This window comes from Montipora foliosa, chromosome 11 (genome assembly GCF_036669935.1).
Source record: "Montipora foliosa isolate CH-2021 chromosome 11, ASM3666993v2, whole genome shotgun sequence".
NCBI classification, from domain to species: Eukaryota; Metazoa; Cnidaria; class Anthozoa; order Scleractinia; family Acroporidae; genus Montipora; species Montipora foliosa.
Window position 1 is genome coordinate 49,250,357 of NC_090879.1, and position 17,500 is coordinate 49,267,856.

The 17,500-nt window shown below is 39.8% G+C and overlaps 1 protein-coding gene across 2 annotated transcripts in view; it reads left to right on the plus strand.

Annotated features, from left to right (window-relative positions):
* The window catches only part of LOC137974948 (uncharacterized), a 47,083-nt gene that overhangs the window by 10,032 nt on the left and 19,551 nt on the right, over positions 1-17,500 (plus strand). For both annotated transcript variants that reach the window (XM_068821965.1, XM_068821966.1), the window contains exons 4-8: positions 1-44; positions 6,914-7,019; positions 14,718-15,045; positions 15,620-15,661; positions 15,814-15,855. The exon at positions 1-44 is cut by the window's left edge and continues 16 nt beyond it. In XM_068821965.1, coding sequence (XP_068678066.1) covers positions 1-44; positions 6,914-7,019; positions 14,718-15,045; positions 15,620-15,661; positions 15,814-15,855 — 562 coding nt within the window. The remainder of the gene's footprint in view (positions 45-6,913; positions 7,020-14,717; positions 15,046-15,619; positions 15,662-15,813; positions 15,856-17,500) is intronic.

Consider the following 17,500-nt stretch of genomic DNA (forward strand, 5'->3'; position numbering starts at 1 on the left):
CCAGGTTATTGAAAGCTTGCATTCAGAAGATGAACAAAGGAGAGGTAAAGACCCTCTGTAGATCACCAGCTCATGTTATGAAAAATGAAACATCTCTGTTTGTGCAACCACCGATCCACGATCCCTGATACTGATAATTTTCCAGGGCTTGGGCAAACTAAACTGCAAACAGCAAAGTTTGTGGTTTTAAGGTTTGCTCAATTGTGCTGAACTTTATTGTGATTGGTCAGTACACAATAATTGCTCTGTCAGGATGAAATGGGCTTGCCCAGTGAGAAAGAATGTGAAATGCTAGTCCCTCTCTCCCCTTCTCGATATAAAAAATACTTGTCTGAATAACATTCTGTTCTCTCTTGCGACTCATTCAAGATAAACTTAGTAGGATGTTACATTTTGGCATTCTCAGGTTCATCCCACTATTTTTTGTGTTCATTTTAGTGTCATTCGGCCCCATTCCTGTTCATTCCAGTGCCATTCCAACATGTTCGGGATGGGTATATTTTGGTGCCATTCTTGTTCATTCCATCGTTCTGCTTTATTCCGGTTCTTTCTTCCTTGTTCAATTATATTCTGGTTTATTTCAGTACATTCTGTTCTGTACCTTTCCTGTGTTTGATAATGCCCAGTTTCTCTATCCCCAACATTCCTTACAAGCATTTTAAGGGAGATAGACTATTGATCGAGTTACGAGTTGAGTTGAGTTTGAGTTGAGTTTAAGTTAAGATTGAGTTAATATTGAGTTACGGTTTTTTTTGCATTTTTGGCACTTAAATCTAATAAATGTTAAGTAGAAGACACTGAGAGGACCATCAAACACCGTTTTCGTGAAGTGCACAGGTGTATATTTGCGAAATGGTTTTAAACTGATCAAAACAATCTTGAAATTTCCTGCACGGCAGTATTCTTGTTTAACACTTTACCAGTTTCAGCACTTGGACTCCTTCGATTTGATTACTGCCTGTTTTGCTGTTATGTGGTCTCATCAATCAGTAGTCCCTTCAGAAGATTATTCCAAGCCGACCACATGGCTGATGAAATGACCAGACCACAACACCGTACTCTTTTCGACTAGTGTGTGCGATCTTTAATATCCCACAGTTTATGAACGCTGAAGGTTGTGAGACGGGACCTGCGATTTATAGTCCTTATTCACGAAGACTTGAAAGTCTAACCATTTGCGGATGTTATTACAAAGGCAGCACTTTCTCCTCAATTATTATAAGACCCTGAGTGTTGAGGGTCTGGCCGGAGTCGAACTCGCGATCTCCTGCATAACAAACTGATCCACCGGCGCGCGGTTGTTCCTTTTAGCGATCAAGTCTATCGATGCAGAAAAGATGTCTTCTTGTAAGGCTAAGGATGGGATTTACTGTTAAGCCAGCTTATAGCCCTGGCGGCTAAACGATGAAACGTACCGTTTGTCATTCAGCAGCGTGGTTTTCGTGATCGGCTACCAGACAAAATGTTATCGGAACTTGTGAGCTGCAGGAGTGTTTATGTAAAATAAAGAATCCGGAACCTGGAATGCGTTTTTTCCCTTACTGATCCTAGCCTTTGAAGAGAAGTGCCTTTGTCAGTTTTCATTTATGTACTAACAAAAACCAAAAGAAACCGTTCACGAAAAACCAAATTAATTGACAAGTAAATCAATAAACAATGAGTAATAGCTGTAAACTGCTTTATGCAGTTTGAAGAAGGGGTTGTATTTTGGGTTGGTGTCACCATCTTTTTGGCTGGGATTTTAGCTAGACAACTAGACGTCATAGCGGACCGAAGTAGGGATTAACGTGCATTTAATTTCATAACTTACAGTTTAAGTCACCACTCAATAGCACTTAAAAGAAAAATGTAATACCATCAAGGCCAGGCGAAACAATCAAACATTACTTTCAACATCTTGTGTCTTTCAACTTTGCAGTGAAATGGTTTTCCGACATGTGTGACTAGGTCAAACATTTTCATTTATTTAAATGCTCGGCTCGTTTAACTGCCAACATTACAAAATTTCGGTGATTAGCAAATGTAACACTCATGTTTGACGCATTGATTTTTAGAATTTCAGCGATTATGAGCAAAAAGCAGGGCTCAAAGTTTATTTTTGGCTTTGGGAGCACTTGTGCTACCACGTGTATATTTCTAGGCGCACAGCTTAAAATACTGGGAGCACATTTTGTAACAGAAAAGCAGAACTTAAGACATTATTACGTCATCTTCAGTTTTTGTATTTTATTTTAATCCCGTGTTTGTTGTTTTAACTAGTAAGGCTGACTTTTTGTTTGAGACAGCGATAAAATTCTTGTGTCTTGTGATTTTTAAGGGCTACGGGTCATCAATAGCCTATGAGGCGACGCCGAATGGGCTATTGAACCCGTGGCCCTTGAGGGCGAAGGGTCTAATTATTTTAGTATCAGCCAACTAGTCGGACAGATAAGGCAACAATAAAGTTAGCAAATGCAAGTTAAAGAAATATTTAATTGGGAATTAAATGAAAGAAAGCGTCACGCTTTTCGCTACTCGAGGACTATTACTAATAGTCCTCTAGTAGCGTAGCCAATCAAAATGCATGATTTGCATTAGTCCACTAGTTGAGTGATACTAATACATGTTATCATCATGTTAAAGAACATTCGAAATAACTGAAAAGTTTTCATTATGTATTTCCTTTGTATAGTACACTTGTAACCAAAGAAAATATACTTGAAAACCGGGATATATACACAACTTCATAATTGATAATAGACGCGTCAGGTCACCAAGATCAGACTTTATGCTGTCGTAAATGGCAAATAAATTCTGCGCATTTGACGTCGTTGTCGTAGGCCGCTATGTCTCGCGCATGCCTTTAAAGGAATGCAGCTGTTGTTAAGTGAGTCTGCACAACATGAAGCATGACATGAAGATTCAGTCGCTAAGTAACCGCCACACATGCTTTCGACCCATCGCAGAGGTCTCTTTTCCTGTACTCGTCAACCCAGTGAACACAAAGAAAAGAGAGCTCTGCTAGCAGGGAACCATTGACTAAGGATGAAGCGGTTGAATGCAGGGGGAAAGATTGATTCTTTGAATCCCACTGTAGCTACTCGAATTAGTTTAACCCCGCTCTTTGAAATTTGTATATTTTTCTTTTTTTTTTCTTGCTCAGTCATCCTCTTTATTTTATCGCAGACTGATATAGTGATGCAGTATCATTCGAGGCAAATGTACTTGCTTTTGTAGAATGTGAAGGCTGGCTTTTTATAAGAAAATTACAGACTACAAGACAATACAAGCGCGATGACTCAACTGGGTTACAATTCACTTTTTAAACAATTTTCTTACCTTGAAAAAAAAGGATCATATTGTTGACCCCCTCTTAACCTTCCACTATCACAAACCTTTAACACATGCAATAAGCATGTGCTTTGTGCATAGTCTTCAATTGCATGTGTCAGCGGAGTTTTAACAAACAGAAGAGTATGGGATGGAATGAAACATCAACAGGAAAAATGGACCTTCACCGGCGTTGGGGGAATTTGTTGAGAAAACTGACGACAAATAAACACACACCGATGAAAGGAAAATAATGTAACTTTATTATTTACGGCCAGATTTTGTTATGTATATCTATATATCTGTTGATTTATTTTTCTGTTTCGTGACTTACCACTCGGAGTACGCAAGTATAGTCAGATGAGAAAGCAGAGAGGCAATTCAGTCGCACTGCACTTGAGCGTTTAAGGCGTGCGAGTGCGACCACACATGATTTTTTAGGCGCACAACTGAAAATTTAGTCGCATATGCGACCATTTGGTCGCTAACTTTGAGCCCTGAAAAGCGTAATGCTGGCTCACTTCGCCTAATGTTTCCCTCTTTCGTTTACGGCGTGTTGATCGACCATGATGCCGGACGACAAATACGGTTCATCGTAGCCACCAGGCCGGCTGTAACTGGCTTAACAATACAGCCCATGTATCCCTCTAAGAAGACATCGTTTTGACGTCGATAGACTTAACAGCAGCAACGAGAATGATACCGTGAAAGGTGTAATAATTATAAGATTGTTTTGATCATTGGAAAGCCATGGCATTTTGCCAAATTTTATGCAAATATATCTTTCAACGCGAAGAAAACAGTTTTCGAAGTGACTTGTACTGAATATTTACTACTTTTAATTCCGAAAAATGCCAAAAACTTTAACTCAATCTTAACTCAAACTTAACTCAAACTTGACTCAAACTCAACTCAAACTCAACTCAACTCGTAACTCGATGAATAGCCGATCCCTTTTTAAGGCTGTTTTGATTTAGCCTGCACGCAGACTCTGTGCTTTGAATGGTGCGTGGTCAACAGCTGGGGAATTGGAGCAAGCAGGGAAAAGGAAACCCTGAAATGGTCTAGTGCTCTCAACAATTTGAGATCCTTCTTTCTTCCGCTTGACTGAGCTGTCAATTCATCAATGCAGAATGAACCTCAAAATACAAATTATTTCAGCTTGCCCACATGCTTTTGTTATGATTGTCAATTGAGAGACCCGCGCACTGGTGGCTCAGTTGGTTGAGCACCGGGCTGTCACGCGGGAGGTCGTGAGTTCAACTCCAGCTGGACCAACACTCAGGGTCTTTAAATTACTGAGGAGAAAGTGCTGCCTTTGTAATTACATCTGCAAATGGTTAGACTTTCTAGTCTTCTCGGATAAGGACGATAAACCATAGGCCCCGTCTCACAACCCTTCAATGCTCATAATCCTGTGGGACGTAAAGGAACCCACACACTTGTCGCAAAGAGTAGGGCATGTAGTTCCTGGTGTTGTGGTCTGTCTTCTGTGATGTATCATGGTTGGAAGGGTAAATGCTCGGAGATATTAGCTATACCCAGCTACTCTAAAATCCAAGGGTAAAGAAAGATATATAATATAATATATGTCAATGGAAAGCTGGTAGAAAACTCCAAAGCGTTAGATTGGTTGACGAGTTCTGCAGAGTTTGTAAGTGTTCGTTAAGAACAAAATGTGGCTTTTTAGGATTGTTTGTGAACATTTTCAACCTTCCATCATTATTTTTACAAAAGAATGAAATATTAAAGAAATATGCACTGCCTGCAGTTAGCAAAAGCTACGTGTAGTCAAGTACGAGCACAGCAAGCTGACACACAGGTGTTATAATTATACGGGCATTACTAAACACAGGAACGGAATGGACGGAATGGACTAAACCGGAATATGCTGGAATGACTCTGGAACAAACTAAGCCAAATGACACCGGAATGAAACGGAATGAACATGAATGGTACTGGGATATACCGGAACGAGGCGAAATGACACCAGGATAAGGGAGAATAAACCAGAAGAACACCAGAGTAAAGCTGATTAGCGTGGACCGAAATGACAAGGGAACCAAACGTAATTTTTCACATTCCAGACTGTGAATGAATGAGTATGCATAATAGAAAGACTGACAGAAAAAAAAACAGTTTACATTAAAGTAACAAGGCTTGGAACGAGTCACGATATGTTCTCACAGTTCGCAAAGCGATCCACTCACTTTTTGTTCCACGGAAAGAACAGAAAAAATATTCTACATGTATATATTTATATATATATATATATGTTATAAGCGATCATTCTTTTTTCTGTTCTTCTGACTCTTCTTTCTTCAAACAAGGAAACACTACGTTCAGGTTCGATGGCATTATTGCCAATAATCAAGAAGAGAAAAGAGTTTTCCGGTTTGCACAAATCTATAATCCGTAGATCTCCATAACGCATGGCTCGTGGGAAGCAGGCAAGCAGCAACTAGGTTTAAAACTAGGACCTCAAAAACTAAGACCCTGTTCGAATTTGAAAAATATAATTTGTGTAAAACCTTCTTATCTTTGCCATAGTCACCTTGGGTCTTCCAGCTATGAACATTTAGCCACTTTTTAAACGAGTAAATGCCTGGAAATGAGGAGGATTGAAGATGGCTATGGCTTAAAGGCAAGGAGGTCTTAGTTTTTGAGGGGTTTGCCTAAATGCTGAATCCAGAATAAGAAATAGGAAATCCGATAGAAGAACTTGAACCAATTGAAAGTCACTTGGCTTACACAAATTTGTGAAACGAAATGAAATGATACAGAAATAATCCTAAACATTCATTAAAACTAACCTTAGGCCTAATTTGGCCTAAATTAAACAGACTGTTTACCAATGCTAGCATTAGACATAAAAACGTTTGTTTATAGGCCTAATTAGGCCTAAGGTTAGCTTTAATGAATGTTTAGGATTCTTTTTGTATTTCTTTTCGAGGTCTAAGTTTTTGAGGTCTTGGGTCTTATGTCTTGAGTTTCAAGGTCTTAGTTTTCAAGCCACCCGTGGGCTGGTCTATTGTAATGGGTTTTTGATAATTGTCAATAAAATCAGTCAGTTTTGTGTATTGTATATCTGTTCTGATAGCATTGTCAGTACGTGGTATATAAGGTGTAGGGAGTTGTTGGCAATGAATTAGTCGGGTTTTTGTTCATTCCAGTCTTTCAATGGTGAATATTTAATATTCAAATTACTGTTAACCTACTAATTCAAAGGTATTTTGCGTGGTTCACTGAATATGCAGGAAAAGCAGGTCTTAACAAGTGTTATTGAAATCCAAAAAGAAAATTGGGGAACCATGCATTTTTCAAAGGTAATTAATCAACAATATTTGCAGAGAGCTTTAAAATACAGAGCAATGTATGGTGTTCTTTGCCAAATTGAAGCTTAATGATCTCTGAAAAATGCATGGGTAACCCCGATTTTCTTTTTTGATACCAAGAGCACAGTTTTGAATCGCGCAAAAATATCCCTGTATTCTTAAGCACTGCCGATAGGAAATCCGAGTATCTTGAGATGCGCAGAACGTATGCGCAATAACAATAGTAGGCACTGTCCTTAATAATTATTGTTTTTCTATGTTCCCTTCAGGTGCAGTGGCCAGAGATCCAGAGGCAATGCCCAGGGAAGATTCACTCTTACCACAGGAGAAAGGAAATGATGTATTTAGGCCAACAATTTCCTCTTTGGAAGAAACGTAAGTTCGTTTCAAAAAAGTGGTACCTTTGTACCACCAATGTAACCATTTTAATAAAGACTGTGGCCCAAATGCCTTGTGCAGAATCTTGCTGAAAATTCCCAAGGAATGCGCATAAATCAAAGCGGAGCATTTTGTCTTTCACAAGGTTTATTGCATAGATACTAGCCAATAGCGAGGGTAGCTTGGTGTAAAACTGAATGTAAAAATCAGGACTGTCAATAAGCTTAAGGGAGGGTAGCCAGCCAAAACCGCCAGCTAGTAAGCCATCTTCAGCCAGCTTCTTTACTCTTATATTACCACCAGTCAAGATGAAAAATCTTGCACTTGTTAAAGTATCATCAAAGAAACACTTAACACATTCTTTTCCCCATTTTGATTGGAATTGATGCCATATTTTATGAAGATTAAAAATGAAAAATGACGACAAAACTGCTCTTGCTCAATGATGTGAAGCTTGCGAAGGCAAACATTTTTCCTGCAGTCGTTTCCCTCCCCCAAAAAATAGTGTCTGTGAACTCAAGCTGCAAAGCGTTTTCTGTGACGTTTGGCCAATCATGTTGCATGAGAGAAGAGAGGGTAAGGTGATCTCCGTGCAATTTGTGTAATTGTTGACACTAGTGAACCTTTCAAACGAACAACTACATGTATGAGTGAAATGCCAAAGAATTAAGATTCCCTGCCGTGGCGAATGTTGCATTCTTTGATGGACAAAATGTTTGGTTTCAAAGGAGAAGATAATTGTATGCTGGTATGGCAAAACTGTAACATGTTACCCACGATTCCAAAGGTCAAAGAATGTGTCATTTTATCTTGTGTAATAATTTTTAACTATAGTATCAAACGTCAAACACTTAACCTAAATATAACAGATAACATCAACACTAACAATTTACACTAAGTGATAATTGATATATGTCGTACAAGCTTTAATTCTTGTGGGAAAAAAGGAGTTGTGTCATATGTTGTAAATGAAGGACCAAGGTAAGATGCATTAAATGTACATGCCACTTACTTCAGTCAGTGGGTATGGATATGGGTGGGTTACTTGCGCATCATGCTTACAAACAAAGGGGCAAGTGGTGATGATGATGATGATGATGATGATAGCCCTAAGTGAGGGTTTTGGTGCAAGCACCAAAGAATATCAGGGAAGATAAAAGGAAAGGAGAGGAATTTTATTTAGGTGTCGGGTCTTCTACTGCTAGACCATTAATAATTATTGGGGACACTTTAAACTGAAATCAACAATTAAACGCAAATCAAACGTTGGTTGTTGAGTAACCTGCGATCAGGCATACATGTACCTTTCTTTAGACAGGGCGTGGAAAAAAGTACGCCTGATACGATTTCTTAACAAGTCATCTGCCTGTAGTCCAGAATCTGGACTTTTCTCTGATTGGCCAAAAAACAATAGAGCTTATAGAGCCTTGCATCGATTAATTACAGAATTGCAAATCATACCTCTTGTAAAATTGGTTAACAGCTGATAAAATTATTTGGCTGCCGAGAAGGATTCAAACAGGAATGATGTTTAGGCTCTGTTTACAGCTGCTGTAGCTTCGACTTCATATATATATATTTTTAAATCTTTAGACGAAGAGCAGAGCGAATGCATCTGAAGAATGGTTTGTCTAAAAGAAGGCATTATAGTTGTACTTCTTATGGGATTTGGCAATAGTGTTATTTACAGGCCGAACATTCTAGAAAAAATTCCACGGACTCGAAAACATTTTTAGTTGTGGTAAGTCCTTTGGAATATATTCTGAAGCAACAAGTTGTCTATCCAAAAAGAACTGGGGAATCAGCCGAGCTTGACAGATAAATTTGACATTGTTTATGGAAGCGCTGAACAAACTGAATAATGGTTTACTTTAGTAACACAATTCTTACAAAGTGATAGTTGAGTAGCTGCTGCTGGAAAACTAAAATTTCTTCTCACACACCTGGGAGCTATTGTCAAGCTGAACGCCGCCAAATGACTCTCTTATTTCTCAAACCAATACAGCCTAACATTATACAAAATGTAGGCGAAATACAGTAATATTAAAACAACAGTTTTTATGAGCTTAGTAAGACTCTATGCTGACAGTCTTAATAAAGAATATCTAAGCAACAGAGTGTATGTTACTTATCAACTCAAGCGAAGGGTTGGGTGGGAACTGGGGCTCTGAAATGTACGTCAGCAATGGCACCATTGGATTCTCAAGTGCTGCCGCAGACGAAGCACCCCCTGACCGAAGGTTGTGAAGACTGTACAAGCTTGGGTCCAACCCCTCACTCTTCAACTCTTTCACCAGCTCGCTCTCACAAGAATACAACATAAGTGCTTTCTTAAACATCTGGCCTCTCTTTGTGCTCTGGATCCTACAAAGCAGCATTGACCCCTTGGAGTGACTGCCCATCATAAGAAACTTTTCTAACACTGCCACGGGCCAAGGGGCTGCCTCACTTCTTTCAATGAAGACCGAAGACCCTTCCCGGAATTGGTCATTCTTACGTTAAAGCAAAAAGAGTGCAACATGTGAATCAGCAAATAACAGATCGTCCACTGCCAGATTGTTTAAATCATCCCACCATAAGAAACTGAAAAACCCCATGGCAAATATCACTGCAACTTGCATGTCTGCCAGACTGCCCTTCTCCAAACAACATATAATGTGCATCACTTGCTCCGCCGTAAAGGGTTTCTTGCGTTGTAGGATTCTACAGGCAGTGTCTGCCACCTGGGTCATGAAAGGGTTCTCAGAGACTTGTGGTTGACCCACCTTTTTCTGTACCCAGCTCACTCCTTACAAAGCAGAGTTAATGGTAGAAACTGACTTGTTCTCCTGGATCAACTTAACTAAAAATACAGGGAGAACACCACTGGCTCCACTGGTAGAACTGACATATGGCACTGCTCTGCCCAACACTTCCACTCCCCAAAAGCACAGAGATAGATTAATTAGCAATCACTTTATCAAGAGCAGCATAAAAATTTTCCTTCGCGGTGTCATTTACATCCAAAGTAGGTGCATACGCACAGTCAAGGGTGAGATGATCATCATTCTGGAGCGCGAGTCTGGCAGTCATGAGGCGCTCAAGAAATCTACAAGTGAAGCAAAGCAAATACTTCATTTAATGAAAAATCAAGGTTTTCAGCAAATGGTTATAACTCCAACTCGCATCACAGAAGATTCTAGTACTCTTATTGATCACCATTACTGCTCTCATCCTGAGCACGTCTTAAGTATAACATCACCATCATTTGGACTCAGCAATCACAATCCTACTATTTTGGTTCGCAAACAAAATGCAAATTTGAATTCCACCAAGAAAGCGCACTTTACTGTCACATACCGCCCTTTAAAGAAATTGAATGCTGATAGCCTCATTAAGATGTAAATGAAGTACCTTGGACTGTCCTTGACACCTTTGACAATGACCCAGATGAAATGTTATCAACTTGGGAAGCCCATGTACTTGATGTGATAGATTGACATGCTCCACTTAAATCAATCAGAGTTAAATCTATGAAGAAACCATCATGGCTTTCAGATCAAATTCTCACAGCCATCAAAAACCATGATCGGCTCAAGAAAGAGCTCAAAAAAGGACAAATCCAAAAACGGTCTTTAAATGCTGCTAGAAACAAAGTAGTTCGACTTATTGAAAAAGCCAAAAAAGAAGTGGTTATTAAAGAAATAGACAACAGCAAATTGAACTCCAGAGTCCTATGGAAACCTTAAAGAGCATTTTCCCTACTAATGTAAGACAGTTAAGTCAAATAAACTCTGTAACCAAAGACGGAACCAGCTATACTACCCTGGAAGAAATATCCAACGTATTCAACGAGCATTTCATCTCTATTGCTGACAACATCATTGATAAGACCATCAGTACTGAACCCGATCTAACTAGTTTGGTGGATTTCGTAAGACGTAACAAAGCTGGCAACTCCCTCAAATGGTTCAAAAGTTACCTCAGTGGAAGGTATCAGAAGGTTTGTGTCGACGGTAAACTCTCTGAACAGCTCAGTATTCAATCCGGTGTACCGCAGGGAAGTATTCTTGGTCCTGCCCTTTTTCTGCTCTTCATAAACGATCTGCCTTTAGTACTGAAGAACAACATTGGCGTTTATGCCGATGACTCGACCCTTTATGCATCTGCGCCTACCTTAGCTGACGACGAGGAGAAAATTAGACCTGACATTGACGCAGTATTGAAGTGGGAGAAAGAAAATAAAATTAACATGCATCCAGCAAAGACAAAATACAGTATAATCTCGACCAGACAGAAAATTGCAAATTCCCCAAAACAAACTCTCGACCTTTCAGTTGACGGCATGCAACTCTCTAAGGTTGAGTCAGAAGGTGTCTTAGGAGTATACATCGATAGTCATCTCACTTGGAACAAACATATTGACAAACTGCACTGGAAACTACTTCAAAGAATTGCAATTTTAGGAAGAGCTCGGAGATGTCTCCCCACCAAATATCGATTGCTTCTCTACAATGCAGATATCAAAGCACTCTTTACGTATTGCTGTACTGTTTGGAGCAACTGTAGCCAAACCAATCTAGACGAACTGCTTAAACTTCAAAAACGCTGCGCTCAATTAATTTTGGAGAGTCCTTGGGATGCACGATCTTTTGATAATTTTCAAAAGCTTAAGTAGCTGCCAATTGATCAAATGTTTAAGGTCAACAAACTCGGTCTTTTAAAGAAAGTTATTGATGGAAGAGCACCAGAATACCTTACTGCAAGCTTAGACACCCTTCGTTTTGAGCACAATTATCCCACAAGAGCTAAAACATCATACCGTTTACTGTAACCAAGAACGGAAGCAATGAGGAGAGCATTCTTTTATTCCACCATAAAAGACCTCTGTGAATGCTCTTAACTTAAATCCAACGGCCCAGCTTTTAACTCCATGAAAACTACACTGATTAACAGCACTGCCCCAATTTATACGGTGGATAATTTTAAAGTTAAAAAGCTATTCTGATTTTTAAAATTCTTATCATCACTGTAAATATCTTTGTAAATAGATTCTCCATTTTACTTATCTATATCCTTTTATCTTAATTGGTGTAATTTCTATTCAGTATTTTTGTTTTTAGAGGGCCACTAGGGAGAATACTTTTATAGTAATAGGTGTTACCCTCTTTAAGTAAAGGTTATTATTACTCAGTCCTATTGGAAACTCCTTGAGGTGCTTGAGAAGACTCGTCTTGATGGCTAGTCCAACGCCATGGATACGTTTATCGTGATGAGGTAGGCCTTTCCAAAAGAAAATGTAGCCAGATCCTATCTCACCGATCTTCCCCTCTGCAGGGAGTCTAGTTTCTTGCAGTGCTGCAACATCAATATCCAGTCTCTTCAATTCATGTCCAACCAGTGCTGTGCGTCGCTCAGGCCAAGTATCTGAGTCCTTCAGGGTATGCACGTTCCAGGTGGCAAATTTCATGAGGTGAGTGCGGTTGGAGCACATAATGCAAATCCAAAATTAGTCGTGACTTGCCACATGCATTCTTCACAACACCCAATGGATTAACAACCAACACGTCCTCTTGCCTTAAGTTTCTTAAATTCTTGGCGCACAGATGCCTGGTTTGGAACAACAATAGGATGATTCTGAAAACTCCTCTGAGCTGGAAGAAATATAAAGGGTAAATAGTAACCATTCTCCATAACACTTAAAACCCATTTAGACGCCCCAATGGCCTTCCAAAATGCAATGTTCTCCTTAAGTCAACCTTTAACCTGTACCGGAGATACTGGTTCCAAATCCTGTAACTCCATTAATTGACACACGTCCTGAAAATTATTCAACATCGAGTCCAAACACTGTTCAGTATCCACGTTAACTACTTGATGCAAGCCCAGAGGAATGAGATTGTCCTGATCCGTTGCTTGTGGTCGCTGCTCGACAGTCATGGGCGAGGTGTCCGGGCAAAAACAAGTACGAGGGCCATGCGTAACTGAGACAGTCGGCACTTTTCCCACTGCTGAACTCGACAGAGGTTTCTCCAAAATCACACGCCTCTCCACTCCGCGCTGCATTGGAATTAGCCTTTGGGACTTCAACAACTTTGCTTTGCGTTTTTCCTCCCGTAACAACTTGCACTCCTTGACTGCATTTTTAATCTTCTTCTGATCATCAGAGTCACTCGCTATGGGATCAGTGGTATAGCTTTCTATGGTATCCCAGCTGTACTTTTCTGCGATGCAAATGTGTTTGTTACGTTTTATCAATAACTGCTCACCTTCCTCCAAAAGCTCGTTCCCTAAGTCATCGTCTTCCACATCCTTCGCCGCTTTGATTTTTTCAAGCACCTTCTTGTTTAATTGGTATTGTTTTTTATTACCCACGAATTTGAATTCGGGCTCGCTGTCCTCATGCTTTCGCGCCTTGTTAGGTTTTGAAGCAAGTTCCACTTTCAATCGTTTAGGCTCCTTTCCGTACTCCATTTGCTGCAAAAGCAACTCTTTAGCCCAATCCAGGGGATCATTGGAAGACTGCAATGGTCCTCCAACTGTCTGATCATGAACTTGCTCCACTACCAGGCTCCGACATCGCGAACAGCAAGAACTGTGACTAGGAGACCAGTGCTCTTCTTCCAGGCTCTGATTATGCACTCGGAGCTGCTTCACCGCTCATGACCGAGACTTTGACCTAGTCGTCTTAATTAGCACTCATGATAAAACCCCGAAAAACTATCGAGCTCTGCAATATATGTCAGCAATGGCAGACAGCAAAAAAGCAACTGACAAACAACACTGAGCGTGTGACTCAAAAAAAAAACCCTTGGGCCCAGGCCCCAGAGCTGTGTGAGAAAACATTTTCCACTTATTTCACTCCTCAGCCAGTGGAAAATACAATTCGAAGTCCATTTTCCTCATATTTATTTTTAGCATATCTTTTATTGCCATCTCAAATATTCGAGTTTAAATAAAGTTCATTGTACTATTGATTGCACCTCATGATAACATAATGAATTCGGGCTTTTTTGCAATTTTTTATCTTGAAATTCTTTGTTCCTTGATGGTTTGAATAGAGAAACCACAAGAACCGTCAAGCGGGATTTGCAGAAATAGCTTTCATTGTATGGATGAATTCTGACTTCGCAGACATTCCACTTACAGCTAGAGTGCTATCGCTTGCTTGAATCGTAACGTGGAGTGTAATTTCCGGTAAAATCTGATTGGCTCACATTTATAGCATGACAGATGATAACATCACTCTTGACAGGTGGGCGGCAGACAACTCGTTAAGAAATTGCATCAGGTGTACTTTTTCTGCGCCCTGTCTAAAGAAAAGTATGCCTGATCGCAGGTTAGTTATTGAGGAGAGGAGAAAACCGGAGTACCTGGAGAAAAACCTCTCAGTGCAGGGTAGAGAACCAACAAACTCAACCCGCATATGACACCGAGTCTGGTAATCGAACCTTGGTCACATTGGTGGGAAGCAAGTGCTCTCACCACTGCACCATCCCTTCACCCCTAGGATTGCAGTTGATTTGTATAGATATTGTGAATATACAGTAGTTACATGCTTTCCTGTACCTTTTACACCAACCCGTACGAAAATTCTGGGCAAGACGCGGGCGAGATTCGGGCCATAAAAAGTCTTGCTGATGAGCGATACAGAGCCTGACGATAATCAGCCTGACAGGAGCTATAAAAATTGAACGATAAATGATTTTCCAACAGAGCTGAGCCCTCATGGCCAAGCTTGCCGGCTCCCATTCGTGCTCCAGACCAGAGAAGAAGCACAGAGGACAAAAATCAAAAGACAGCTAGGAGGCATGGTCAAGAAGGGACCACAGAAATACCTGATTTATGTCAGGCTGAACCAGCATCAGTGAATGATCATTCAGGTCCACAAGCCACAGGGATAACACAAAGTGACTCTATGTTTGAGGCTGGTTCTTATCCACAAGAGCAATCAGTAGCAACTGGTGGTGCCACTGAGACTGGAAATCCTACAGAAGGTGAAGATGACACGGGAAGTTACTGCTTTGTGCCATCTCTTCAAAGGGTGACTATTGCTTTTTTTTACCATAAGTACATTAAATAAGTCATTCTTTTTTTTATGCAAATCTGTTAGTATGCCTTTTAAGTTTTGATTATAATTTATTGCAAACGTTGCCTGCTCTAGATCTAGTTAGATCTACTCAGTAGGAAAGTGAAATCTGAATATAATGATGTATTTTGACATGGCTATAAAATACATATTAATAATTACCAGTATGTAATTTTCCACAGTTTTGTAACAAAGTATGGCTGTTTCAATTAAATTAGTTTCAAGTTATTTAACATCATTTCCTTGCAACAGTTTGTGATTGACAGAACTTTAAGGGGCTCTATCACCCATTTCAGTTGAAATTACTGAAAAATGGAAAAACTGATAACATTTGTTTATATTTACACAAGACTAAATTTGTTACTGCACTGAGACTGTTTAATGTTTTCTGTTGGTATCTGACCATCATGGAAATGCGGTTGCATTAAAACTCATTTGAGAATGATTAAACCAAATTTGTTCGAAATTACACAGCTTTAGCGCTGTACTGGTGGGTTTTTTAAACTCATTGAGTCTTTTTGTGTTGTAGGAAAATGAGTTGCTTAAATGTAATCTGGAATGGGCTGAGCAAGTAAGATATACTGTACTATTAGTAAAGGTTATCTAATACTTTCCCTAGTTTCAATTATTTTTTTTTAATTTATTAGACAAGTCAAGTCCCGATTATTTGGCTACGGTAATAATAATATTGTTATCATCAATATTGTTACTTTTTTTTTCTAGAGAAATGATGTGCTGCAATGCAATCAGGAATTCTTGGTGGAGGTAGTTAATTCTTTGCCCTTACTGTACTGGTAACTGTTAACTGCTATCAGAAACCCATAAGGGTTGAAACGTGTAACGGCCCCATGTGTGCTGGGAAACAAGCTTCTGAATATTCAAATGAATGAAGGGGTAGTTTCTAAAGAAACTGTGGTGCTGCGTCGGTGGGGAAGTAGTATACAAAAATTTGGTTTATCAACGGAGTTGATAATGTAAATTGACCACCGTACAGAGATTCTAAAAGCTGACGTTTCGAGCGTTAGCCCTTCGTCAGAGCGAATCGAGGGATTATGGGTTACGTGTAGTTTTTATAGTAGAGTAGGAGCTACGCTATTGGTGGTAACATGGCAACGTGAAATGTTGAGAAGAATGACAAGGATGCATCTAAGCCAGTCGCTCGCCATTTTAATCTGCCTAACCACTCCAAAAAACACATGGCTATCTGCGGCCTTTCCCTACATCTAGGTACGACGGAAAGCCGCAAGAATCTGGAACAAAAATTCATCTTTCAAATCGGCACCCTTAATCCTCACGGTATTAACGAACGCTTTTCATTTAACTAATATATTCCTACTTTTCACGTTGCCATGTTACCACCAATAGCGTAGCTCCTACTCTACTATAAAAACTACACGTAACCCATAATCCCTCGATTCGCTCTGACGAAGGGCTAACGCTCGAAACGTCAGCTTTTAGAATCTCTGTGCGGTGGTCAATTTACATTATCAACTCCGTTGATAAACCAAATTTCTGAATATTCAATTTGCTAAGTACCATATTTGGAACAACAAGAGCGAGGGGTTTCCAAATATGGTACTTAGCACTGAAACATTCAACCAATCAGTTCGCACTGAATTATTCGGAAGCTGTGAACGCGAGTTACACGTTTCAACCCTTATGGGTTTCTGGTGCTATATAGCGTATTTATTCACTTATAAGGCCCACCATTTATTACGAGAAAATACGCTTATTCGATCAAACTCTGCTCAAAACTCGGGGTGCGTCTTATAACCGAGTATTTGCACGCAACAAAATATAACTTTTACCAATTCCCTAATAATTAATGCTAAACTGAAATGAGTATGTATTAATTAAATACCGGTAAATTAATAAACAAAAGACAAACAAAGTTGATCATTGTTGGTTCTAAAAAGAACCGGGGTGGCCTTCTGGTCCTCATCAATGCAGTGCTGATGTCTAGGATGGAGATTAAGCTTAAAAAGCCACCCCAAATGTCCCGCACATGTGGTACATCTAAGCCATGCCAGAGTGCTCAAAATAGCAAGCTAGTGAGCATGCAGCGGCAATGACTCATCCTCAATTTGGACATGCAGCTAAATCTTTATTATAATGCCAAAGAGCCATAGAAAATACAGCCAATCAGAATGCAGGAGAGCCATTGATGGTTTAACATATAATTTGCGCGGATATTTTGCGAGTTGCTTAGTATTTTTCCGAGCCCGCAGGGGCGAGGAAAAATACCAGCAATGAGCCATCGAATAAGAGATTTATTATTCCACTCTACAAAAAGGTGTTATTTTGCTTCAATTTTATGTGGTAAGAGTGTTTCTAAAAAAATGCATCATCTGTCCTTCAGGGCGCTTGCGAACGATGTAAACGGCACCGAAAGCCAGCCAAATGTCCTTTA